General features: G+C 55.3%; 2 protein-coding genes across 3 annotated transcripts; one reads left to right on the forward strand and one right to left on the reverse strand.

The window, feature by feature from the left end:
• Nucleotides 1-1,112: 1,112 nt before the first annotated feature.
• On the reverse strand, nt 1,113-11,265 carry FOSL1 (FOS like 1, AP-1 transcription factor subunit). 2 transcript variants are annotated; one of them, XM_075938990.2, is made up of 5 exons: nt 10,940-11,265; nt 6,100-6,220; nt 3,611-3,853; nt 2,408-2,515; nt 1,113-2,003 (listed from the first exon to the last, which is right to left on the reverse strand). In XM_075938990.2, the coding sequence occupies exons 1-5, from the start codon at nt 11,059-11,061 to the stop codon at nt 1,515-1,517; spliced, it is 1,083 nt and encodes a 360-aa protein (XP_075795105.2). In that variant the 5' UTR covers nt 11,062-11,265; the 3' UTR covers nt 1,113-1,514. The 2 variants fall into 2 exon arrangements, with proteins under 2 accessions (XP_075795105.2, XP_006129817.5); XM_006129755.5 differs by lacking the exon at nt 6,100-6,220 and having other exon boundaries at nt 1,116-2,003; nt 10,940-11,249.
• An 8,196-nt stretch (nt 11,266-19,461) lies between these two features.
• On the forward strand, nt 19,462-23,634 carry LOC102452921 (transmembrane emp24 domain-containing protein 10-like). Its single transcript, XM_075938989.2, has 5 exons — nt 19,462-19,871; nt 20,196-20,316; nt 22,591-22,664; nt 23,000-23,126; nt 23,233-23,634. Exons 1-5 carry the CDS (start codon nt 19,668-19,670, stop codon nt 23,352-23,354), a joined length of 648 nt encoding a protein of 215 aa, XP_075795104.1. The 5' UTR covers nt 19,462-19,667; the 3' UTR covers nt 23,355-23,634.
• The last annotated feature ends 2,133 nt before the right edge of the window (nt 23,635-25,767 follow it).

Genomic DNA, 25,767 nt, shown 5'->3' on the forward strand with positions numbered 1-25,767 from the left:
ACAATAAATAGCGTAGAAATGGTAACTCCAACAATGAATACTGTGCAGTCCCAGAGCACGCCCCGCGGTTCTGGATCAGCTTCTGGATTTTGGGAGCAAAAAAAATAAAATATAATAAGTCCAGAGGTTTGGCTGGCCAGCACTGTAAAACTCTGCACACTTTGCACAAAATTCCTGTAAATGGGCTAGTAATAGTTCTAGATCAAGGGGTGGGTTATAAAATGAATGGAGGGAATAGTCTGTAATGTTCAGATGAGTTATAGAATGAGGGAATTTTGGAACCATCAGATGGGGGGTCTAGAAACATCAAGCGAGGTCTGGAACAGCCGTGAGTATTCTAAAATGAGCAATGGCAGCCTAGAACAGCTGGACTGGTTCTAGAATGTACAAGTTGTTCTAGAATGGACAACATGTAGAATCAATGCCTTTTGAACTCGACATCTGGTTAGGTTCTAGTATGAGATCATTAATAGCTGGGGGATTCTAGAGCTATCCAGAAAGGGCCCAAGAAAGCTCTGGTAGGCTCTAGAAAATACAGCAAGCATAATGAGAATTTTGGTAAGGTTGCCACACCCCAAGAAGGAATAGAGAGCGGAACTTCTCTGGAATAGATCTGAAGGGGCTATGGGAAGGGCTTGGGATAATTGAGGTTCGAAGCACAAGGACTCTTTTTCTGCAAGGCTGGTAAAGGGAGCGAATGGGCATGTTCCTGACGCCTGGGTGAAAGATTGCAGGGAGTCCTGGAATAATCAAGAAACACCAATGGCAGAGAAGGTTTTAGAATGCCAATGGAAGTTGTAGTGCTGGTGGCTGGGGGAAATTCCAGATGGGTGTAGAGTAGCTGGGAGCCTGGCATGGAGTGGGTGGATGAGTCTAGAATTATCTATAATGACAGTGAAGGTTTGAGGCTACGACTACAGCGCAACAGTTTGTCAGAAGAGGAAATACAAATGGAGTGCTCATTTGCAAATCTCGCACTCTTATTTGCATATTCTCTTCCTATCCTTTTTTCAGAAGAGGTTTTTGAGATAAAAAGCCTTGTGTGGACGGGGCCATTTGTCAGAAAATCCCCGTTTTGCACAAGATCCTGTAAACCTCATTTTTTGAGGAATAAGGGATCTTGCGCAAAATGGAGTTTTTCTAACAAATGGCCCCATCTACACAGGGCTTTTTATCGCAAAAACCTCTTCCACAAAAAGGAACAGAAGAGAATATGCAAATGAGAGCACTCCATTTGCATTTCCTCGTCTGACAAACTGCCACAGTGTATATGTAGCCACTAGTCTAAGTGGAAGTGGAGATCCAGATGTATCTGGAATAATCAGAAAATTGGGATAATGGAGGAAGTGCTGGAATGGCCTAGAATGATATCACATCTGAGGTGGATGGTTCCAGAAAGATCTGAGATGACAGGGAACAGTTCTAAAATGGTCTGGAAGGAACCACATGGAAGGTTCCTGGTCACAAGGCTGGTTCTCAAGCAGGAAGAACATGGCTGGGGGGAGCCAGGCCTGTCAGAGCGCCAGCAGGGTCGGGGAGTTGAGGGAATCAGATGACTGGTCACCACTGCTGCTCCCACGCCGGTGGGCAGAACTGCAGGGCTCAGGTGTGAAGGCTGAGCCAGCAGGAGGCTCCCCCTCCCCTGTGGCAGGGTAGGTGAAGATCAGGCTGGGAGTGAAGGGAGTTAGTGAGGGTGTGACCATGAGGGTGGGAGTGTGCAAGGCCTCAGGCTCCAGGACCCCGCTGGGGGGAAGGCTGATCCGTGGAGGCACCCTGGGGGGTTGCCGACGTGGGACTGCTGGTGGATGCTCCAGGGACCCCTGCTTGACAGGGGGTGGGGCAGGCAGCCCCCCTTGCTCCTCCTCTTCTCCTGAGGACTCATTCTGCACCTTGCACACTGGCCTGTGGGCCTCCAAGATCAGCTCTAGTCTTTCCTTCTGTTTTTGCAGCTCTGCAATCTCCTTCTGCAGGACTGACTTCTCCTCCTCCAGCATGTCTGTCTCCTGTAGGAGAAGGGGGAGAAACAGGTCAGGGGGAGCCAGGACTCCTGGGTTCTGTCCCTGGCATGGGAGGGATGTGGGGTCTAAGTGGCCAGAGTGGGGGTGGAAGCCAGGACCTGTAGGTAAAATCGGCAGTGGGATCTGGTGGGTTAGCACAGGAAGGGTTGGGATGCCTGGTTCTGTCACCAGCACTAGGAGCAGGAAGGGCTTATCTTGCCACATACTGGGCCCCTGCCTCCAGTCCTCACAGTTCAGATGGCTTTGATCCCATCTCTTGCAGGGTCAGAGCTTGCATGAGCAACCTCCAATGAGAGCCAAAGGGGGACTCTGTAGGGGACCTTTGACCTCAGTGCCCCAACACGGTGTTGCGGGAGCGATGTCGGAGAGATTCAGTAGAGGGTGTTCACCGTTTGCAAACAGTCCGTTAGTTCTTTCCTCCGGTTCCGGCATTTTGCTGCAGCCAGTTTGTTCCTTTCCCGTCTTACCCTGCGCCGCTCCTCTTCCTCAGGGGTCATCTGCAATGGGGCAAGAGAGGGGCAGGGGATTTCAAATGAGTGGCAATGATGCCATATATCTTCCCTGCTGTGCTGGTCCATGGGCAATTTCCAGGGACCAATCCTTGTCAGGCATTCACCCCCAGGGGTAATACCCACAAGGACCCCTCAAGGTGCATTAAGATGCAGCCACTTCTGAGGTGGGGCACAGGGGGCTGTTTATACAGTGATCCCTTACTTGGTGCTGTGATTAGATAGGGTGTTTTCTAGTTAGGGCGAGGGCATTAGCTTTAGTGGTTGGATAGAGATGATTTGGGGGGCACAATCTGGGGACATGGCAAGGTTCTCAAGGGTTAAAACCTGTCTTGGAGGGAGCCAGCCCTCCTTGGCTTCAGACGGCTGCCTGGATTTCACAGGCTGGGTGGTTGGGGAGGGAACACTCCTGTTATGCTGCTGGCCCCAGTGCCCCTTCCCCTCTGAGTCAGCCTGTGGCTTCATGACTCAGCATGCTGTCATTTCCTCTCCTGCCAGCCCCCAGGGTGTGAGCCCAGGCATCCTAGCCAAATCCCAGCTGGAGAGACTCCCTTCTAAGACCACAGTGGGGTCTAGTGGTTGCAGCATGGATCTGGGAGGGGAGTGGGGTCTAGTGGTCAGAGCGGGAGGGCTAACAGCCTGGGCTCCTGGGGGTTATCCCCAGCTCCCTGTATGAGGAGAGTGCTCGGATCCGGCTTTCTAAGCATTTGGAGAGCTCCGGATGGACAGCGCCCTGAAACCTGTTCGCGATTCCGACGTTGGCCACTAGGTGACCTCGCTGCCCCGCTGCGTTTGTGGCAAGGGGACCAGCCGCAGGGCGGAATGGGAGGGTCCCCTCAGTGTCAGTTGCCCAGAAAGGAGAAGGGGACTCGCCTTCCTCCTCAGGCTCGGGCGAAGCCCCGCTTCCCACTCCCACCTCCTCCAGCCAGTGTGGACCAAGGGAAACTGAGGCACAGCGCCACATCCCTTCCTGGATTCCTCCCTCCCACCCCTCTCCCTTCCTGGAGCTCTGAGTCCAGGCCTCCGCACCCCTGAGCCAGGCATTTGCCCCTCTCCCCCTGCTGCAGTAGCTGCCCCACTCACATGCTCGTTGTGCCTCCGGCGTATCCCAGGCGTGGGCCCAATGGTGCGGATGACGCCCGGGCGGGCCCCGGTGGGGTAGGAGGCGTAGGGGCAGGCGTACGGGGCAGCTGTGGAGGTGGAGGGCGAGGACTCGGTGTGGAGCGTCGTGGGCCGAACCATCCACTGCAGGACCTGGCTGGAGGTGATGGTGTTGAGACTGGGAATGAAGCTGCCAGCCCCTGTACTTGGGCCTGGGGTGAACTTCTATGGAGACAAAGGGAGGCGGCAGTTTAGAGGAGGCCAGAGGCTCTGGGGGAGCTGGGTGCTTTGAAATCACAGAGGGTTCCCCATGACTACAGGCTGCACGGGGGCAGGACTGACACCTGGGAATGGGGGAGCAGTTCTGGCTGCAGCTAGTGAAGCAGCCCTGCCAGCATCGCAAGGGCCCTTGGCACTTGGGAACAGAGGGAAGATCCCCATTGCCATGGACACACGAGCATGGGGAAAGTGGTTCCAGCCTGTAGAAGGGGCCTGGCCTGGCTTAGGGGTCAGGGGACAGCAATGAATTGCTCCAGAAGCAAATCCTGGGTCACCAGCCCCCAGGCCTGCCAACAGCTTTTCTTGGCCCTGAGGCAAAACAGTCAGTGGGCCCCATGCACACTCAAGCTGCACCCAGATGGACACGGCCGGCCTGCCTGCCTGCCTGCCTGCCTGGCATTTGGGCTGTGCTGCGCCTGTGCTGGCTGTGCCCAGCAAACTTCCGGCTGCACTTCCTGTTCTGGCATGGCCGAGGCTCCCACATGCCCTGCCCCATAGGGCTGTCAACTCTCTAATAGCACAAACCCAAAGACCCTTGCCCTGCCCCTTCTCCAAGATCCCACCCCCACTCATTCCATTCCCCTGCTCCTTCTGGGGCTCTCCCCCACACTCACTCACTTTCACCATGCTGGGGCAGAGAGCACAGGGGATGGGCTCAGGGAGGAAGTATGGATGGGGGAGGGGGGAAGCGGTCTCTAGATCGGTGCAGAAGGGCAGGGAGGTAGGTGCTTACCTCATGTGGCTCCAGAAAGCAACAAGCACACCCCTTTGCCAGCATCTCCTAGGTGGGGAAGACAGGGGGTCTCCACATACCACTGTTCACAAACACCACCTTGCAGCTCCCAGACAATGGAAGCTGCAGAGTTGGCACTTGGTGTGGTGGCAGCATGAGGAGACACCCCTGCCCCTGGCCACCCCCCAGGACTGCATGGACATGATACTGGATGCTTCTGGGAGTGGGAGTGGTGCAGATTGAGGGAGGGCAGGAAGCCGGCTTTAGCCCCACTGCACTGCCACCTTTCAGCACTTCCCCTGTCAGCAGGCCTGCCAGCTGCAGTCAGTCTCCTTGTGACTTTGGAGACCCTTGTGGAAGCAGTAGCCTAAGATGCAGGCAGGGAAGGACTGGGAATCAGGACTCCTGGGTTCCCCGCCCAGGGGAATGGGGTGTAATGAGTTAGAGCAGGGAGGCTGGGGTCAAGTCACTTGAATTCTCCTGCTAATTGTGTGGGGAAACCCCTATGTTGTTAATGGAGCTATATGGCCAGGAGCTTCAAATGCACCAAACGTCTGGAAATTGCAGGTGTTGAACAAAGACAGGAGACAATTTCAGAGAGTAAATCAGACCCTACACAGGGGCTCAGGACTCTTGGCTCCTGCCACTGAGCTGGGGAAGGGCCTTTCGCCTCCGAAAGCCTCCATTTCCCCTCTGACCCTTCATAGGTGACATGGCCAGAAAGGACTCTTGTGATCGTTAAGTCTGAGCTCCTGCTTAGCCCAGCCCATAGACTGACTCTGAACTAATTCCTAGAATAGACCTATCAGAAAACCATCCCATCTTGCTTTCACAGCTGCCAGGCTGTGAGTTCTCCATCTCAGCCACTGCCTGTGTACACAGGAGAACCAGAAAGGAGATACAGCTACTCATGGTACAGTCCACTTTAAATCACTGTGAAGTGCCTCTTTGTCAGTCAGCCCTAATTCTCAGGTGCCTGATGAGGCCTCAGAAGGTTCCTTGTTTAACAACCTTCCACTCCCCACCCCATTACTGGACACTTTCCCTTAGATCTGACAGTTCATCTCTCCCTTCAACCCACAACATGGGGATTTTTTGTAACAGTCTGGGTGCCTCAGTTTCCCTCTGTACTTTGCATTGCTACCCAGTGGAAGTTTCTTACATCTGCTCTAGAGGGCAGTGCAGGATGAGGGGTGTTGTCTTGCTGCCTCGGTCCCACTGAATGGGTCATTAGTTCTGGATAGAACTGATTGAAACCATCCAGACCCACAGAGGGGTCAGAGAGACAGGAAGTACAGCAGTGGGAAACTCTGGCAGGCAGGATTGGGAACTCAGCTAGGCCCAGCCTGCGGACAAAGGATGGGAGGTCACCTGCAGAGGGTATAGAGTCTGTTTCTGGACCAGGCAGATGGCTCACACCAGCGCTCAGGGAGAAGCAGCCTGAAATGGAATCACTTACAGCTGGGATGGTGTGTGGTTCTGCCTTGGCCAGATGGACTGTGTCAGTGCTGGGTTGCAGGCGACTGCTGAGAAAAGGCTGGCTGGTCTCACTGCACATGTGTGCTGAGGAGCGTTTGTCTCTGAAGAGGGGACAAGACTGACTAGGAGTCTGTCTGCACTGGACTGGCTGGGCAGCACGCCCGTGTGATGCAGCAGGGCTGGAGCCCGGAGGCCTGCCCTGATGGAAGAATGGGCCCCATTGCTGCAGGGGTTCCTCCAAGAGGTTGTTTAAAAGCTCAGCCCTGAGCCTTTGGATCCCTGCACCTTCCCACCGCCGTGCTGGTGTGTTGGGGCTGGAAATGGGTTCTAGCTCCCTACAGTCAATTTACCCATTCTGCTGGCCTGGGGATTTTAAACTCATGATCAGTGTAGAGGTTTCTATTGGGCTTACCCCTTTGGTGGTCAGGGGGAAATCCAAGTCTTGATATCTCCATTTTACAGATGGAGGACTAAGGCACAACCTCCCCAGAGAGGGCTCTGCCCTGGTTCACAGAGCAAGTCATTAGCAGAGAAACCAGGAGTCCCAATGCTTCTTCCCTCACCTCCCAGCATCAGTTTGCCCCCTCCCCCTCCTCCCAGAGCTGGGAGTAGACCCCAGGAACACTGACTGTACCTATTAGGCTCGATGTCACCCTGGAAGTGACCTCTTTTAGCCCTCAGACATAGCCCCTTCCATTCCCCACCCAGCCTGTCTGCTTAATACAAAGCTGCCCTGAAGGCCTTTACAGTTCGTACTATCTCTAACCATGGTGGCTAGACACTAGCTGGGGGCTCATGCCCTCCCATCCCAAAGGCACAAACCCCCTTAGGCTTTAGGAGAATCCCCATTGGTGATTGGCAGAATAGTGTCTAGGAGACACAGCTACGTTCCAGCCAGCATTGCATTCAGCAGGGGCAAGTGATGCAGGCAGCACAGCTGATTTGGTGCAATGGGCAGAGGGGCAGGTACCTTGCTAGTGCCATGCCATGCCCACTGTTTGCCTCGTGCCCAGACAGAGGGGTGCCCATGTGGGTTACTTATGTGAGAAGGGAGCTAATGGGGCAGAGCAGAACAGGATGGTTTAGTTATTCCCATGTCCCATAGCCTTTTTAGGAGCTAGAGAATGTCAGGGACAGAGCCCAGGGCATGGGGCAGAGGAAGGGACTTGCAGCTCATGGGGTGGGGGATGGTGATATAGACCCTTTCCCCTCCAGTTAGTGCCAGTTCCAATCTAGCCCCCAGCTGGCTCCGGGGTATGGGGTTGTAATATGGGGCCTTCTTCTCTAGAAACCCCAAGCTTGGATCCAGCCCAAAAGCCGTTGTGGGATGGCTGCTTCTGTGCCTGCCAGAGTAAAGTGAGTTTGCTGGGTCATAGCATGGGGGTCCCCTCCCCACCTTGGCTCTAGTCCGTTCCCTCAGCAACAGAGGCCAAGGGCTCCGAGAGGCAGAGGCAAGGCACCTGCTGGGGGTGGGACATCACAGAGGGCTCTGTGCTGCCACTCTGGGCACACACTGGTGATTCCAGCTCCCAGGGCTGCTGAGTCAGCACGATCTGGTGTGTCCCTGCGTGTGAGCAGCAGGGGTGTGTGCGGAAATCCCGCCCGCAGATAACCCGCCCTTTGTCCTCCCCACCCTTGACCCAGTTTCCCTGGCCTTGTGGGTCCCTTCCCAGCCCTGGTGTGCAGGTGTCACCCGCAGGGTATTGGTGCCACCCAGCCCTGGGGCAGCAGGCTGGCCGCGCCTTCTGTGTCAGAGAGAGAGCACACCTCAGGGGCTGGGCATGGGAGCGGAGCTTCCCAGGCCCCCTGCCAAGGCTAGTGGCTACAGCAGCTGGGGCTGGGCGCCAGGATGCCTGGGTTCTGTTGCTGGTACTGGGAGGGAGGGCAGGGGAGTATAATGGCCTGGGGGTCAGGACGCTGGGTACTATGGGCAGTTCTGGGAGGGGAGGGGGCAGCTGGGGGTCAGGACGCTGGGTTCTGTGGACAGTTCTGGGAGGGGAGGAGGCAGCTGGGGGTCAGGACGCTGGGTTCTGTGGGCAGTTCTGGGAGGGGAGGGGGCAGCTGGGGGTCAGGACGCTGGGTTCTGTGGGCAGTTCTGGGAGGGGAGGGGGCAGCTGGGGGTCAGGACGCTGGGTTCTGTGGGCAGTTCTGGGAGGGGAGGAGGCAGCTGGGGGTCAGGACGCTGGGTTCTGTGGACAGTTCTGGGAGGGGAGGGGACAGCTGGGGGTCAGGACGCTGGGTTCTGTGGGCAGTTCTGGGAGGGGAGGGGGCAGCTGGGGGTCAGGACGCTGGGTTCTGTGGGCAGTTCTGGGAGGGGAGGGGGCAGCTGGGGGTCAGGACGCTGGGTTCTGTGGGCAGTTCTGGGAGGGGAGGGGGCAGCTGGGGGTCAGGACGCTGGGTTCTGTGGGCAGTTCTGGGAGGGGAGGGGGCAGCTGGGGGTCAGGACGCTGGGTTCTGTGGGCAGTTCTGGGAGGGGAGGGGGCAGCTGGGGGTCAGGACGCTGGGTTCTGTGGGCAGTTCTGGGAGGGGAGGGGGCAGCTGGGGGTCAGGACGCTGGGTTCTGTGGGCAGTTCTGGGAGGGGAGGGGGCAGCTGGGGGTCAGGACGCTGGGTTCTGTGGGCAGTTCTGGGAGGGGAGGGGACAGCTGGGGGTCAGGACGCTGGGTTCTGTGGGCAGTTCTGGGAGGGGAGGGGACAGCTGGGGGTCAGGACGCTGGGTTCTGTGGGCAGTTCTGGGAGGGGAGGGGGCAGCTGGGGGTCAGGACGCTGGGTTCTGTGGGCAGTTCTGGGAGGAGAGGGGAGGGGGCAGCTGGGGGTCAGGACGCTGGGTTCTGTGGGCAGTTCTGGGAGGAGAGGGGAGGGGGCAGCTGGGGGTCAGGACGCTGGGTTCTGTGGGCAGTTCTGGGAGGAGAGGGGAGGGGGCAGCTGGGGGTCAGGACGCTGGGTTCTGTGGGCAGTTCTGGGAGGGGAGGGGGCAGCTGGGGGTCAGGACGCTGGGTTCTAGCCCCTGTGCGGCAGCTGTTGGCACGCGGACGGCAGGCGCCGCAGCTGGCAGTGGGGTGGGGCCGGCAGCTGTCGCAGGGCCGCCCTTATGCAAGAGGAAACGGCGGAATCTCAGCACCCTGGCCACGGGCTGGGGTGAATGGCGGGGCCAGGCGGGGTGAGCGCGACCGTGACTCAGCCCCGCCGGTTCTGATGACTCACCGGGCATGACTTAGCACCCTGGAGCTCCAGCGGGAGCCATCTCCCGGTCTGCCCTGCTGCCGTAGCCTGGAGCCCCCCGCCCCCACTACACGCATCCAGCTGCTGTGGGAAGGAGCTGCCTGGGGTCTGTCTTCAGTGGACTGCCTGGGTCCCCCTCTCCCACGGCTCCGAACAGCCCAGAGAGGGAGGCGAGTCGTAAACCCAGCTGGCCCTGACCTCCTCCTCAGCTGGATTTTCAGCTCCGTGCCCGCCCTGCGGGACACGGACGGAGGAATCCGGAGATGAAGTGGTTGCCCAAGAGCTGGCCCAGAACCCAGCAGTCCGGACTCCCATCACCCCCAGCCGTAGAGCTCAGGCGTCTGCCTTCCCCTTTCCAGCTCTAACTCCTAGACCCCGCTCTCCTCCCCGAGCTAAAGTGCTGCGGGTCTGGCCGATCCACCAACCCGCTGAACTTAGATGCCCTGCTGCATGTGCTTCCTCAGCCCCCTCCTGGATGGGGTATACTGTGTGTCATAAACCCTGTAGGATGACATTTGACGGGGAGTCCCCCCGACTGGAACAGGGTCTCTGGGGTGTCTCATTACGGTGGCTGGGCGGTGGGCAGGGACACGGACACCCCAGGCCCCCACAGCGCAAGATCAGCGTAAGGCTCAGTCAGCTGCCGGAGTAGGGAGCCCCCCCCCCCCATCACTCTGCTGTAGAGCGCCGGGCGGGGGAAACCCCTGCATTTTTCTGCCGTCTGCACGCGAGTGCCTGCGTGTGGGGGGGAGGGGGCAAACAAGCAGGCGCCACGCGGTGGGGTGAATCAACCCGGAGCATTAGTCACCGGGGCTCCCCCCAGGAGGGAGAGTGAGGGCTCCCCTCCCCCCGCTCCTCCAAAAGAAACGAGAGCGAAAGCGAGAAAGGAAAGGGAAAGCACAGCATGGGCAGAGCCTGCGGAGGGGATCGGTGACTGGCTAGCGGGCAGGTGGCGAGCTAGGTGGGTGAGGAAGGAAGGGAAGGACAATCAGAAAGTGGCATGAATAGACAGCTGGGGATGAGGATGGCTAGAGAATAGATTAGACAGGAGAGTGGGTATGGGGACTGACTGACAGACAGTGAAGGAATGGGGGTAAACCAACAGACTGTGGGGGAATGAGGGTACACTCATAGACTGTGGGGAAATGGGGTGGACTCACAGACAGTGGAGGTGTGAGAGTAGACTGATAGTGGAGGAGTGGGTGTACACTGACAGACTGTGGGGGTAGGGCGGTAGACTGACAGACAGTGCGGGTATGGGAGTGGACTGACAGTGGGGAAAGAGGAGCTGGAACAATTTGTATCATGGGGGCGCTAGAGCCACTGTGAAACCAGTACCCTCCCAGCGCTTCTGGAGGAGGTGTGTCTGGGGACATAGGGACAGCCAGCCAAGGAGGTGTGCATGGGGACTGGGCACTGCCGGGCAGACATCAGGGGAGGTGTGCATGGGGGCGGACAGACAGACAGGTGCGCATGGGAACGGGCAGATGGGGAGGTGTGAATAAGGACCGACAGACGGACACAGCGGAATAGGTATGGGGATTGGAGACAGATCGACTGCCCCCTAGTTCTTTTCCCTTTGCCCCGCTTCCCCCTTACCTGCTGCGGCTGCCCTGGTCCCGGAGTCCCTGGAACGACGGCCGATCCCATGCTGCGCAGGGCAGGGTACTGAGGGCGAGGGTTGTACGAGGATCCCGGGCCATCCGTACTGCCCGCTCCATAGTTCCTGAACATGTCTAGATCTGCTCTGGGGCCGTAAGATGCCGGGTCAGTCCGCCAAGCGCCTCTCTAAACTGGCTCCCTCCAAGTTACTTTTTTTATGAATGGGTACTCCAGGACCTGCTCACTTTAGTCTAGGCAGGGGAGGGGCGAGTCCCACCTCACGCCCTTTTCAAGTCATCAGGAAGCAGAGAATCCCCTCTCCAGTAACCCACTCTGGTGTTTCTCAGACTTATTCAATTAAGATGCACCTTTTTTAGGGGAATCAGAGTTGGTGAGCCCCTAAAAGGACAACCAAGTCAATCTTTCCCCCTTACTCTAAATCTACTTGGTACGGTCTGGGGATTGACTCAGTGCTCGATGACGTAGATGTCCATATATAGTATGATTTCCTCTGGCTTGCTCTGCAATAGTAAAGGATTCCCCTCGGTGTTTGTTTCCAAACTCTGTTTGTTCAAGATGCGTATCGGAGATCCCGTCGCAGCACTGCAATAACAACGCCACACAAACAAACACCCACACCTATACACTTTCACATACACCCCGAACCTCAGGCAGGTGCAACACCCAACACCGCTCACATATGTACAACCACCCCACTCTTACTACAGCACACACCCTGCACACCACCACGGCGTGCACCTCTGTACCACACACAGCTGTGCAACAACACGTCCATCCCCTCACAACCACGATGGATGTGGAGCTACATGCATCGTTGTTGCACACAGAAATACACACATGGGCACCTTCCACACCCCGCGCAACAATAAACAGGCCTAAACACGGACAGACAGACACTCCCATCAGGCCAGGTAGATGGTTTTCACATGTCAAAGATACAAAGACGCAGCGAAAGACACTCTCCCCCCCCCCTCCCTTCCCCAGCGTCCAATACATGAATTCGGGGCTGGCTGGATAGGACCCCAGGAGCAATGCGGGCCGGGCCCTGTTTATAGGTGCTCGCTTCCCCCCCCCCCCCCCGCACATGCCTGGCGCTGCCAGGTTTTGGGGCCCAATGAGATGATTGTAAATCCCGTGAATCTCCATTTCCCCCAGCGGTGCAGGAGCTGGAATTCCCCCCCCCCCCAAGGTTAGAATAGGAACACCCAGCCCAACCCAGGCGTATCCCCCTGCAATCTGGCTGCGACCTCTCTTCCTGCAGTACCGCAGAGCCCCTTGCTCTTTGAACAGAGACTAAGCCTGACTCCCCCACCCACCCCTGCTGAGACTCTACAGTCTCCCCTCCCCGTAAGCGGCTGGAAGATGCCCTAGTGTGGAGAATGGAAGTGGCCAGCTAAGTGGGACTCAGAACTGTATTCTGTCCCCAGCTTTGGAAGGAGGGAGGGGGGCCTATTGTGTTAGAGCAGGGGCGGGGGCCAAGGCCCCTGGACCATCCCACCCTAGCTCTAGTTAAGGAGTGGGGTCAGGTGGGTTAAAGTAGAGGGGGCTGGGGTCCTGCCTCCTGGTTCCACCCCCAGCTGGTGGTTTCCCTCGCTCCGAGTGGGCTGCGGGGGTGTACATTCCTGACGCGCAGCAGACGCCTTTGGTCAGAAGCAGGAACTGAAAGCGCCTACCAGCGAAACTGGCAGGGCTGGGCCCAGTGCAGAGAGTGAGAGCATGTCCGGCTCCCGTCCCGCTGCCCCGCGGAGCCAGAGCGCCAGAGTTACCTCCCGCTACTGCTCGGAGACCCCGTGGAGCGAGGGACCCCGTTGTGCCAGACACAGCACAGACCCAGGGAGACACCGTCCCTGTCCTGAAGCGCTCACTGTCTAAACAGATCGCATGTGGAAGGAGAAAATAAGGCACAGAGAGGAAGAGGCTCCTTTAAGGTCACACAGCAGGTCACTGGGGGAGCAGGGAATGAAACCCAGAGGTCCTGTTGCTCAGAGTCCCCTGCCTTAACCGCTAGAACCCCCTCCAACCACCAGGAAGAGAACCCCAGGGGTCCTGGCCGCTTCCCCCAACCTCCAAACAATCAGTTCTTCTGGGACGTGGCCATAGGGTGGGGGCCAGTGACTCCCCGACCAATGCACCATGATCCCTAGGGTCTGGCCCTGTGCGGGTTAACAATCCCTCTCCCCAAGGACCAGGACAGGATGTGAGACACAGGAATGCAGCTGATCTCATGCTCCCGGTGACTAACCTGGCAGGAATGGGGGGCAGAGAGCAGCCAGCTGGCACCCTGCCACTGGCCTTGGGGACCAAGGAGAGATCGGGAGCTATGGCTGACTCCCATCCTAGCTACTGTCCCCCCTGCTCCCCGGTATTTAAACCCTTAGCACAGAGCAATGCAGTCATCCCATTTCCCTGGAGACTAGCATGGGACAGCTGCTGGGAGGCTGCAGGTTGGGACTGAGTGTCACCGGCAGAACCACATGGGGAGGGGGAGCCCAGGATTGGAATAGCAGGGAGCTGCAGACTGGCATTGAGTAGCACTGATGGAGGGTGCAAAGCAGGGGGCTGCAGGCTGGCACTGAGGGGAACAGGCAGAGCTGGGGGGGGGGGAAGCCCAGAGCAGAGGGCTGCAGGCTGGCACCGAGGGACACTGGCAGATCTGGGGGGGGGGAAGCCCAGAGCAGAGGGCTGCAGGCTGGCACCGAGGGGCACTGGCAGATCTGGGGGGGAAAGCCCAGAGCAGGGGGCTGCAGGCTGGCACCGAGGGGCACTGGCAGAGCTGGGGGGGAAGCCCAGAGCAGGGGGCTGCGGGCTGGCACCGAGGGGCACTGGCAGAGCTGGGTGTGTCCCAGCATTTCAAATTCTCCGGTTATCTTATTCCGCCTTTGAAAGCAGCAGCAGTTTCCGGCGGATTCCTGGAGAGCGATGGAGCTGGGGGCGGGGGGTTTCACACAGGCTCCCTCCAGATCGGCACGTGGCACTCACAAGTGTGTGTGGCTGCGAGGCGGGAGGCAGGGCCCCTCCGTGTCTATGGAAGGAACGGGCCAAATCCCAAACAGGAGACGGCCGAGCGCTTTGTGTGCTCATCCACTTACTCACCCTTCCTCTTCCTCCTGACTTTACTCACTTGGCGACTCGGGGTTTGGATCCCAGCCTAACCGGGCACAGCTCCAGGGCTGGGAGAGCAGAGGCTGCAAGTCGGGATTGAGGGGCAGTGGCAGAGACGGGAGGAGGCGATCCAGGGCGGGGGGAGGGGGCTTTAAGCTCAGCTCAAGAGCCACCTCTCTGGGACTCAAGGACAGCAGGGAACCAGCGTTACCATCTCCTGAGGACACGCAGAGCATGTTAACCCCTTGCTTGCTAGAGCAGAGGGACTGTGGGTGCTGCAGGGCTGTGGGGCGGAGGCTGCCTGAAGATCACCAAACATGTACACCGCCCCCCCACCAGCTGGTGAGTTGGCAGGGCCACTTTCAGCAGTGGGCTGCGGGGGGATAGTCCTTCCTTATCTCCCCTCCCCCACAGTTTAGGGCCCTCCCTCTGCTCTGAGGCTCAAATACTGTCAGGCTGAGGTGCTACAGCATGAGAGGCCATGAGTCTGCGGGGGAAGGGGTATCTCTGCCCATCCCAATCGTGGGCACAAGGGCTAGGGGTGCCAATATGCACACCAATGCCGCCCAGAACGCAGAGAAGCCCCAGGCACCCTGACACCCCCATGCTGCTCTAAGCTAGCAGTCCCCATAGCCCTTCCAGCATCCCAGTAAATCATCTGCCTGGGTTGGCCTAAGAGAGAGGCTCATGGTCTGTGCCTTTCACCAAAAGCAGTTTTGCCCCTTCCTGTTGCTCCCACCTCCCTTTGGCCCTGTCCCCTGAAGCCCTGCCCTGCTTCCTACCTGCCGTGCTATGTAGAAGATCCCTATGAGCCAGGACTTCTGGGTTCTATTCCCAGCTCCGAGAGGCCAGACAGTTGCATGGCAGCCCCTTAGCATGAGGGTGGGTCCCTCCTTGGGCTTGAGGCAGATGGTGCCAGGCTGGCATACTGAATTGCTGGCACCATGCCCAGCCAGGAGACCGTCCTGGAGCAGCGGGTGTCTGTGGAGCAGGAGGGAGCATTCAAGTCAGTTGTCTTAGTGCTGAGAGATTCTTGTAGAAAAGTCAGACTGGGGCTATGTCTACACTACAGAGTTTTTCTGGGATACCAGAGTCCCAGAAAAACTCTGCTGTGTCCAGAGAACACCTCTGATCTTCTGAATTTTTTTCAGAAGAGCAGATGCACTTTTTCAGCATTCCTGTAAATCTCGTTTTACAAGGAAGAAGGGATGTTCCAAAAAAGATTTTTTTTCTGACATTTAGCCCAGTGTAGATGGACCAAATGTTGGAAAAGCCTCTTCTGAAAAAAGAAGCGGAAAAAGCTACACAATTTGCACTTCACAATGTGCATAGCTTTTTCTGGAAGAACAGTGTAGTGTAGACATAGCCTGCGTGAGACAGAGTGAAAGAGGGATTGGATACAGGGCCTTTCTCCTCTTGGGGCACTGGATTTGATGTGACCCCAGACCGGCTCAGGGGATTGGGTAAGGGGCTATAGAGCCTCTCACCTCTAGGGGATACCTGACCCCATATAGACCTAAGTCATTCATAACTTCAGGCCATTCACAGCTCTGCTGGTGGACTGAGTTGTGGGCCCCATGCCCTGAGGTGTCTGCATCACACCAACCCAAACAGAGAGGCCAAGGGCTGAAGGGTCCACAGAGAACCACTTCCCCTTCAGAAGGGGGCTACAGCAGGCCATTTGTGGAAGAAGGTCTCCATGCTGCAGCCCCATTTTAGGACAAGTATAATCCAGGGCTACGTCTAGACTGGCATGATTTTCCGGAAATGCTTTTAATGGAAAAGTTTTCCGTTAAAAGCATTTTCGGAAAAGAGCATCTAGATTGGCGCAGAGTTCACGTTATAACAATGCGCTTTTGCAGAAAAGCATCCGTGGCCAATCTAGACGCACTTTTGCGCAAAAAAGCCCCGATAGCCATTTTCATGATCGGGGCTTTTTTGCGGAAAACAAATCTGAGCTGTCTACACTGGCCCTTTTGCGCAAAAGTTTTGCACAAAAGGGACTTTTGCCCGAATGGGAGCAGCATAGTATTTCCGCAAAAAGCACTGATTTCTTACAGTAGGAAGTCAGTGCTTTTGTGGAAATTCAAGCGGCCAGTGAAGACAGCTGGCAAGTTTTTCCAGAAAAATGGCTGATTTTCCGGAAAAACTGGCCAGTCTAGACACAGCCCAAGGGTTTATACTTGGCCTCTCTGTTTGGGTTGGTGTGATGCAGACAATGTTCCCTCTAATCTTTTCCATCCATGTGCAGAATCAATTTTTATGTGCATTGGGGCATGTGTGAATGTGCACCACAAGTAGAAACAAAGAATCTAGCTGTGGTGCTCTGCTGATCAGCTGAGCAGCATTTGAATCTCTCCTCAGACGCTGCAAAGGAGCACAGCTCATAGGGAACACTGCCCAGGACTGAGTTGGTACTGTGACCCTGGCACAACCCAGATCTCATCTCTTCCCTCTCCACTAGATCCTCAGTTACTGTCTCATCCCCCTCTGAATCACTCCAGGTCTCTGGCACATTCTCTGTACCCAGGAGCTTGTCATTCCAATCCCATGAGCTGGGGGATCTCTGGCATTTAGGGAGATTTCCTGCCCCAGCTCAATGCTCCCAGCTTGCAACTATTAGCCAAATAGCAGCAGGTCTCTAGAGCTAAGCAGAGTCCAGCTGAGTCAGTACTAGGTTGGGAGACTTGTACTTCTGGGGGGGCTCCACAAATAGTCCTAGCCAATGACAAACAGCACCCTTTGAGCAGGACAGGGAGCTGACAGAATTGCTGGGCCCAGCGGCAAGGTGGGGGCTGTAGGACTGGGACAGTCAGCTCTCAGTGCTACCTGGCACCAATTTAAAGGGCCTGGAGATGTTGCCACAGTGGTGACCAGAGTCCTGGCAACTTTTGAATTGCCAGGCTCCTCAGCAGGTGCCTCCTTTGCTCCACCATTGGCAGGCCTGGAGCAGGGAGGCTACTTGCCACAACTGGCACACAGTGCACACTCCTTGTGGGACTGCAGATGGCGACCTATGCAAAGGTTCACATCTAGAGTGTGCAGGAACACACACATCAACAGTCACTCAGCTGCACACAATAATTGCACATTCTCCTGATTGCACAATCATATGCAATGCCAATTACACAAACAAACAGAATGCCAATTTCAACACAATCACACTCACCAATTGCACACACACTTATATACACAGCTTGACAACTACACAGACACACACATGCATTGACAATTGTCCATCCCCCCACAATCACACACTATACGTGGGTGCATATTCTGACCAACAAACATCCTCCATTCTCATGCTCCCAGCTGAGTAGCGTGACCTTCCCCCAGATCTCAAGCCTGGAAGCAGGAGTATGGGGGTGCTGTAAGGGAGCAGAGTGGGAACTCTGACTGTGTGGGGAGAGCCAGCTATTCCAGACCTGCAGGGGGCACTGTAGAGAGCAGAACAGGCAAGGGGCGGTTCCCATTCCCAGCTGGGCTGTGTGACTCCAGCAGGCACAGTCTTGCCCCATCCCCACCCTCTTGCCTCTGACGCCAGCACCTGGCAGGGCTGACGCAAGGAGAGAGATTGCTTCATCCCCACTGCCATACACCACAGATGGGCAGGATAAAGGGATACTTTCCACACCCATGACCCTCACATCTCATTCCATGTTCCCCAAGCCTCTCGTCCCCAATGCCTCCCATAGTACTATGCAGTTGGGAGCCATGGCTAGTCCCAGTCCTATGCCCATTACTCAGGAAGTAACCCTGGAGAATCTCAGTTCCCCTGCTCCTGGGAGGAATGAGTGCACACCATTCCCACTTTCAGCCCCAATATTCCAGAGAAGCTGGTGCTAGACAGACACTGAGCCTGCCCCGTGTCCCGCTTTCTTCAGCCCAGGCCCAATTGAGGGCTACATCTAGACTGGCATGATTTTCCATTAAAAGCATTTGCGGAAAAGAGCGTCTAGATTGGCATGGACGCTTTTCCGCAAAAGCACTTTTTGCGGAAAAACATCCATGGCCAATCTAGACGCGCTTTTGCGCAAAAAAGCCCCGATCGCCATTTTCGCGATCGGGGCTTTTTTGCGCAAAACAAATCTGAGCCGTCTACACTGGCCCTTTTGGGCAAAAGGACTTTTGCGCGAATGGGAGCAGCATAGTATTTCTGCAAGAAGCACTGATTTCTTACATGAGATCGTCAGTGTTCTTGCGGAAATTCAAGCAGCCAGTGTAGACAGCTGGCAAGTGTTTCCGCAAAAGCAATTGTCAGTCTAGAGACAGCCGAGATGTTTCCAGCCCTTTTCCCCAAATTCCCAGCTGCTTTGTACCTCCCTCTCCACTGGATTTGTTATGCCTCCCCCAACATCCCTGTCTGCTCTTCCCCATAACCCTCCTTGCCCCACACCCCTCTTCTGGCCCCATTCTCCTCAACGCCAGGTCCCCCTCCCATTTATTAATCCAGTCCCCTTTGAATTTGCAGGTGGCTCTGATATCGGGAGGGGGGGCAGTTATTTGCTCTCTCCCACACACACTCCTATCCACCTCTCTTCTCCACACCCTCCCATTCTGGCACAGTAGATTCCTTGTGGCTGCCAAAGCAGGAGAGTGGAGCCAGGTTCTCTCGGTTACACGGTGCCAGACCCGCTGCAGGCAGGGAGTGGTGCCAGGGCTTGATGCCACCCTCCAGGCATCCCTGCACCCGGTGCCTTCCCAGCCTCACCCAGACACAGCCTTTTAACCGGGGCCAGCATTTGGGGGCTGACCCCCACCCTGCCTACGGGAGGTAGTCCGGGGGCTCCCTGCCTGGCCAGCTCTCGGGCAGCCCGGGGCTAGGGGTCGGTGGGGAACGAGGGGACCAGAGAGGGCACGTTCGGGGTGATGGGGCCGCTGGGGGAAGCAGGCTAGAAGGGAAGACATGAGGGTGGCAGTGGCGGGGCACCGGGGAAGGGTTTGTGCTGGGAAAGGCTCCCCAGTGACCTGCGGGGATGAGACGGGGGTTTCCCTGCCCCGACGCCGCGCTCCGGCCTCTCTTCCCGGCTGGCCGGGGCTGCTCCCCTGACTCCCCGCACGTACCGCGCCGCGCGCACCCTGCTCTCTGGCGCCACCCAGCGCTCTGCGCGCGCGCGCATCTGCCCCTCTGGTCCTGGGCCCGGGCCCTGCCTCTATCCAATATCCCCGCGCCCCGCAGCCGGGGGGGGGGGGGGGAGGAGCCCCAACAAACCCCGCCCAGTTCAGGCTTGGGGGGGGGGTAGCTCGGACTGAACTAACAACGCTCCGCCCTGCTACAAGCGCGCAGGGCTTCCCGCACAGCAGCGCCTGCGCACTGCGTCCTCCGCCCCGGATTCGCATTTCGCGCTGCCCGGGCTCTATTTGGCGCTACCGGAGATGAAGTCACACGAGGCCGGAAGCGGAAGCACAGCTGAGCCCTGTCCCTGCTATGGAGGAGGGGTCGGCCCATAGAGAGAGCGCCACGTCGGGTGAGCGCCAGGTCCGACGCCATCGAATCAGCTCAGGGATAGTGTGACGGAGGAGCCGGACGCGACCGACTCAACCGGGCTGGGGGAGCCGAACGCGGCGTCTCGAGCCAGGGGGATCCCCGCCGCTGTTCGCCATGCGCGTGCCCCGGCCGGGCCCCGGCCTCCTGGGTCCCCTGCTGCTGCCCCTGCTCCTGGCCGGCGGGTGCGGGGCGCTCTCCTTCCAGCTGCCGGCGCAGACCCGCAAGTGCCTGAAGGAGGAGCTGCACCGCGACGTCATGGTGACCGGGGAGTACGAGGTGTCGGAGCCGGGGGCGCCGGGGGCCAGGACCGACCTCCGGGTGAGAGCCCCTGGGGGTCCCCGCCGCCGCCGAACCCGCCCCTCGTGGCCCGCACTGGCCGTGCGGCCACCCCCATGCACACTCGGGTGCCCTGCCCCTACCGAAAACTTTGCATCCCTCCCGGGACCAAACCCCCTCTTGTTCTGCAGGGGCCAAGGCCAACCACGGAGCTAGTGACACCTGCCCCCTGTCTCCCCCCTGCACACCCCATTCTCCTGGGTGGAGGGGACACCCCTGCCCACGTGGGACCAGCGTGGGCATTGGGAGCCTGGTCTAGCGAGATGGGTAGTGCTGTGGGGTCACAGACTGTTCCCCCTCACCCAGGTGACAGACTCCTCCGGCCACCTGTTCTACTCTAAGGAAGATGCCAAGAAGGGCAAATTCGCCTTCACCACAGATGACTATGAGATCTACGAGATCTGCTTCGAGAGCCACGCCCAGACGGGTATGAGGGGTCACTCCTGGTGCAGGGATCCTGTATCCTGCCGGGTATTCCTCCCACTCTGCAGCTCCCTGCCACTTTCTTTTGGGGCCTTCTGCTTCCAGCATGACCAGGAAACTTGAGATCATGAGGGAGATCTAGTGGTTAGTGTGATGGGTCAGTGCCCCCTCAGGACTGTTACCTGATGAGTTGAGGCCCCCCTGAGCCTCCTTTCCCTGACAGCCTGTGCTCTCTGTAATCCTGTCTTATTGAGCCCAGCTCTCCAGCCTGCTTCAACTGAGTCACAGGGACAGGGCCATACCTTCAAGGCTGCAGAAATATACTAAGCAGCACAGGGTGAAACCTTTTCCAAGCTCTCAAGTTCACAGCCCCTCTGGGAGCTGATCCCTAGATAAATCCGTCTTAAGGTGCTTAGAGACCTATGCAGTGTAAGCTCATGAAATTCACTGTTTCCCAAGGTAAAGAGAAAGATGCATAGATCTCTTGCCACTGCGCCCCCACCCCCCCGTAACAAATATTTGCTGGTTCTATTAATAAACAAAAGTTATTTTATTAAATATAAAAAGGATTTAAGTGGTCATAAGAGCACACAGAACAAAGTAGGTTACTAAGTAGAATAAAATAGAACATGCAAGCTTAATACACCTAAAAAACTAGTTACATGTAATATCTCACCCTAAAAGTTGTTCTAATAATCTTCACAGACTAGACATCTTTCCAGCCTGGATCTAATTCTTCTCCCAACTCAGACTTAGTAGTTTTAGTAGGGATGTAATATTGTAGTCGAGTAATCTATAAGCAAAAGCTTATAGGCTAATGCTATAGACCAGTGTTTCTGAAAGTGTACCGTGGAAACACTTTCAGAAACACTTTAACTGGCCACCCCGATTTGTTTATATACCGGCGCCGCGGCCACGGAGCCTCGCGGCTCTCATTGGCTCCGTTTCCTACTTTGCAGCCAAGGGGAGCCGTGGGACGCCAGTACATAAACAAACTGGGGCAGCCAGTTAAAGTGTTTCTGCGGTACACTTTCAGAAACACTGCTATAGACCCTCACCTCTTGCCAGTAAATTTTTTTAGCAGGCTGGCCAGCAGACCAGCTCAGTCCCAGCTTGCCACGGGGTCCTGGACCTACCCCCACAGCAGCTCTGCATTTAAAGTGTATTAGGAGCCAGGCGGGCAGTCAGCCCAGTTCCAGCTGGTGCCGGGTCTGGGAGCTCCCGCTCCTCCCCCCAGGACAGGGGCTACCTGGGAACTATAGAATAGTGGACTAACGGATAAGAATTCATGAGGTTAATCAACTATTCAATTAACCGATATTAACCGATATTTAATATCCCTAGTTTCCAGCAGTCATCTTGGATGGGGTAGCCAGGGAGAACAGATGACCAAGATTACTTCACTCCCCACTCTTAAATAAGTTTGGCAAAAGGCAGGAATCCATTGTGTTCAGTCTAAACTTTTCCTCTGCTCTTGTAGAAAAATACAGCATCCAAGATGGGTCCCAGCATCAGGAGACATGGTCACATGTCTTGGTAGGACCCACCATAGCCCTTCCTCCAAGACTTACAGGAAAAACAAGTCTTTTCATTAGGGATGTAAAAAAAAGTATAAAAATAATAACCGTGTAATCTATCAAAATTCCATCAGTTACACAGTTAAAAGTGTTACCTGGGCATGGAGGGGCAGAGAGGGAAGGGGGCTGGAGGGCTGCCAGCTCCTGGCCCCGTACTGCCTATTAGAGTTAACAGGAACAGATAAGCATCATCTTATCGGTTAACTGGTTAAACTCTTACATCCCTACTGTTCACAGATCATTGCCCTGAGTATTGGGCCATTAAGTTTATTGAATATTACTAATAGTTTTCCTCCCTTAGCATGACTCCATAGTAATGCAGGCTTATACTTCATATTTCTCTCTTCAAACACAGGAATGATACATGCACACAAATGGGATACACATTCAGCAGATTATAACCTTTCCATGAATTGTCACGTGAAGTATTTTGCATAAAGCATATTTTGATTACACAATATTCATATCATAAGCTTATTTTCCTATAGAATATGGAAAGCAGTGTCACAGTTAGGGTTGAGGGAGGTGCTGTGGGCCAGGACTATTGTTGCCTTTAGGAGGGGAGTGATGTCTGATGTCTACAGTGGGACAGGTTGAGAACCAGGGTTCCAGGATTCTGTCTCTGACTGGGAGGGAAGTGAGGGAGAAGCTTTTCCCTCTATAACAGTTATAGCTTCTTTCTCTCGTGCTTTCTTCCCCAGGGGGTTTCCGAGGCCCTGACCAGCTGATCATCCTCAACGTCAAACATGGGGTTGAGGCCCGGAACTATGAAGATGTGAGTGTAACACTCTCTTTAAGTCTCCTGCCCTCTGCAGCTGCCCCTCTGTCCTGTGTGTGATGGGGAATGTGGGGCACTAGCAAGCTCAGCCCAAGGACAGATGTAACAACATCCACCCAACTGTTAATGTATATCCATCTCTGCTAGTGCTTAAGAGCCAGAGTTCTGAGTGTTTTCTGTATAAACAGCACCTATTCTACAGCCCAGAGGCAGTTGCATCTCAGTACCGGGTGAGGGATCCCTGGATAGACCCCCTGGGCCCACCCCAGACATGGCTGTGTGTCAGTGTGGGGTGGAACTCTGCGTCTCATTCCCACTGTCCTCATTTCTAGATTGCCAAGGCAGAGAAACTGAAGCCTTTAGAGGTGGATCTGCGACGCCTTGAGGACCTTTCTGAATCCATTGTCAAGGACTTTGCCTACATGAAACAGCGGGAGGAGGAAATGAGGGACACAAATGGTGAGGATGTGCCCCCTGTACTCACTAGACCTCACTGTCCTCTCAGGGCTGGAGGCATTTACCTGCCTTGTGGTCCCCTGTTCACTCCATCTTTCTCTTTCCACAGAGTCCACTAGCACCCGTGTGCTCTACTTCAGCATCTTCTCCATGCTGTGCCTGGTGGGCTTAGCCACCTGGCAAGTTTGTTATCTGCGTCGCTTCTTCAAGGCCAAGAAGCTCATCGAGTGAGCAGCCCCTGGCTTGTGTTGCCAGCCTCACATGTTGGCTCCCTTACTGTTGGCCCTAGAACCCACTCCCACTCTCTTGGCTCTAGTGGGAAGTGATGCCTGCACTGGACGTGTCTGCCCATCAGGAATGGATTCTGGGGGAAGAGGGGGTTCTGGCCCCTCGGTGGAGATCCAGAGACTCCCACATTTAAGGATCCTGTAGTCAGCAGAGGATCCAGCAGTGAGGGTGCTGCAATCGGGGGGATTGGGTCATAATTATTTTAATAAATAATTGATTGGGATGCTGGCTTGTGATAGCATTTTGTGAGGAAGTCGGGGGCATCTTCCACCCACCCTGTCCCTGATTCCAGTGGGAGCACCATCCCATCATGCCCCTGGGCTTGTCCTGGAGAGAACTGCATCCTGTCTGTGCTACCTTCTGGGCTGTGGCATAGAATCATAGAATAATAGGACTGGAAGGGACCTCAAGAGGTCATCGAGTCCAGCCCCCCGCCCTCAAGGCAGGACCAAGCTCCACCTACACCATCCCTGACAGATGTCTATCTAACCTGTTCTTAAATATCTCCAGAGAGGGAGATTCCACCACCTCCCTTGGCAATTTATTCCAATATTTGACCACCCTGACAGTTAGGAATTTTTTCCTAATGTCCAATCTAAACCTCCCCTGCTGCATTTTAAGCCCATTACTCCTTGTCCTGTCCTCAGAAACCAAGAGGAACAAATTTTCTCCTTCCTCCTTGTGACACCCTTTTAGATATTTGAAAACCGCTATCATGTCCCCCCTTAATCTTCTTTTTTCCAAACTAAACAAGCCCAGTTCATGAAGCCTGGCTTCATAGGTCATGTTCTCTAGACCTTTAATCATTCTTGTCGCTCTTCTCTGTACCCTTTCCAATTTCTCCACATCTTTCTTGAAATGTGGCGCCCAGAACTGGACACAGTACTCCAGCTGAGGCCTAACTAGTGCAGAGTAGAGCGGCAGAATGACTTCACGAGTTTTGCTTACAACACACCTGTTGATACAACCTAGAATCATATTTGCTTTTTTTGCAACAGCATCACACTGTTGACTCATATTCAACTTGTGGTCCACTATGACCCCTAGATCCCTTTCTGCCATGCTCCTTCCTAGACAGTCGCTTCCCATCTTGTATGTATGGAACTGATTGTTCCTTCCTACGTGGAGCACTTTGCATTTCTCTTTATTAAACCTCATCCTGTTTACCTCTGACCATTTCTCTAACTTGCTAAGGTCATTTTGAATTATGTCCCTATCCTCCAAAGAAGTCGCAACCCCACCCAGTTTGGTGTCATCTGCAAACTTAATAAGCGTACTCTCTATCCCAATATCTACATCATTGATGAAGATATTGAACAGTACGGGTCCCAAAACAGACCCTTGAGGAACTCCACTTGTTATCCCTTTCCAGCAGGATTTAGAACCGTTAACAACAACTCTCTGACTAAGGTTATCCAGCCAATTATGCACCCACCTTATCGTGGCCCTATCTAAGTTATATTTGCCTAGTTTATCAATAAGAATATCATGTGAGACCGTATCAAATGCCTTACTAAAGTCTAGGTATATGACATCCACCGCTACTCCCTTATCCACAAGGCTCGTTATCTTATCAAAGAAAGCTATCAGATTAGTTTGGCATGACTTGTTCTTCACAAACCCAACTCATGGCAGATGAGTTCTGTCCCTGGCTCAGGGTGGGGAGAGGGGTGCTGCATGTGAAGGAGGCTGGGGTCAGGTTTGCTGTTTCAATTCCTGGCTCTGCTACTGATCCTGCTACAGGATTTGCAAAGGGTTTGTTTGCAATCCCTCTGCTTTCCCCAACTGAGCCTGGATCTGGACTCCTCTAAAGACTCTTTTTAACCCCTCCCCTCTACCTATACTCTTGCCTCCACTCTAAGGCTACGTCTACACTGGCATGATTATCCGAAAATGCTTTTAATGGAAAAGTTTTCCGTTAAAAGCATTTTCGGAAAAGCACGTCTAGATTGGCAGGATGCTTTTCCGCAAAAGCACTTTTTGCGGAAAAGCGTCCGTGGCCAATCTAAACGCGGTTTTCTGCAAAAAAAGCCCCGATCGCCATTTTTGCTATCGGGGCTTTTTTGCGGAAAACACTACTGTGTTGTTTACACTGGCCCTTTTGTGCAAAAGTCTTTTGGAAAAAGACTTTTGCCCAAACGGGAGCAGCATAGTATTTCCGGAAAAGCACTGACGATCTTACATGAGATCGTCAGTGCTTTTCCGGAAATTCAAGCGGATCACTGACCTCTTTTGTAGTCTTCAACATGTATGAAGACTATGAGGACCATCTTGATCTTTTCTGACAGCTAAATTTGCCCAGTTTTCCTTATAGATCAGGGGTTCTAAATCTTTTTTCATTCCTTCCCCTGGGTGG

This window comes from Pelodiscus sinensis, chromosome 11, assembly GCF_052426305.1.
Source record: "Pelodiscus sinensis isolate ZL-2025 chromosome 11, ASM5242630v1, whole genome shotgun sequence".
In the NCBI taxonomy this organism is placed as follows: domain Eukaryota; kingdom Metazoa; phylum Chordata; order Testudines; family Trionychidae; genus Pelodiscus; species Pelodiscus sinensis.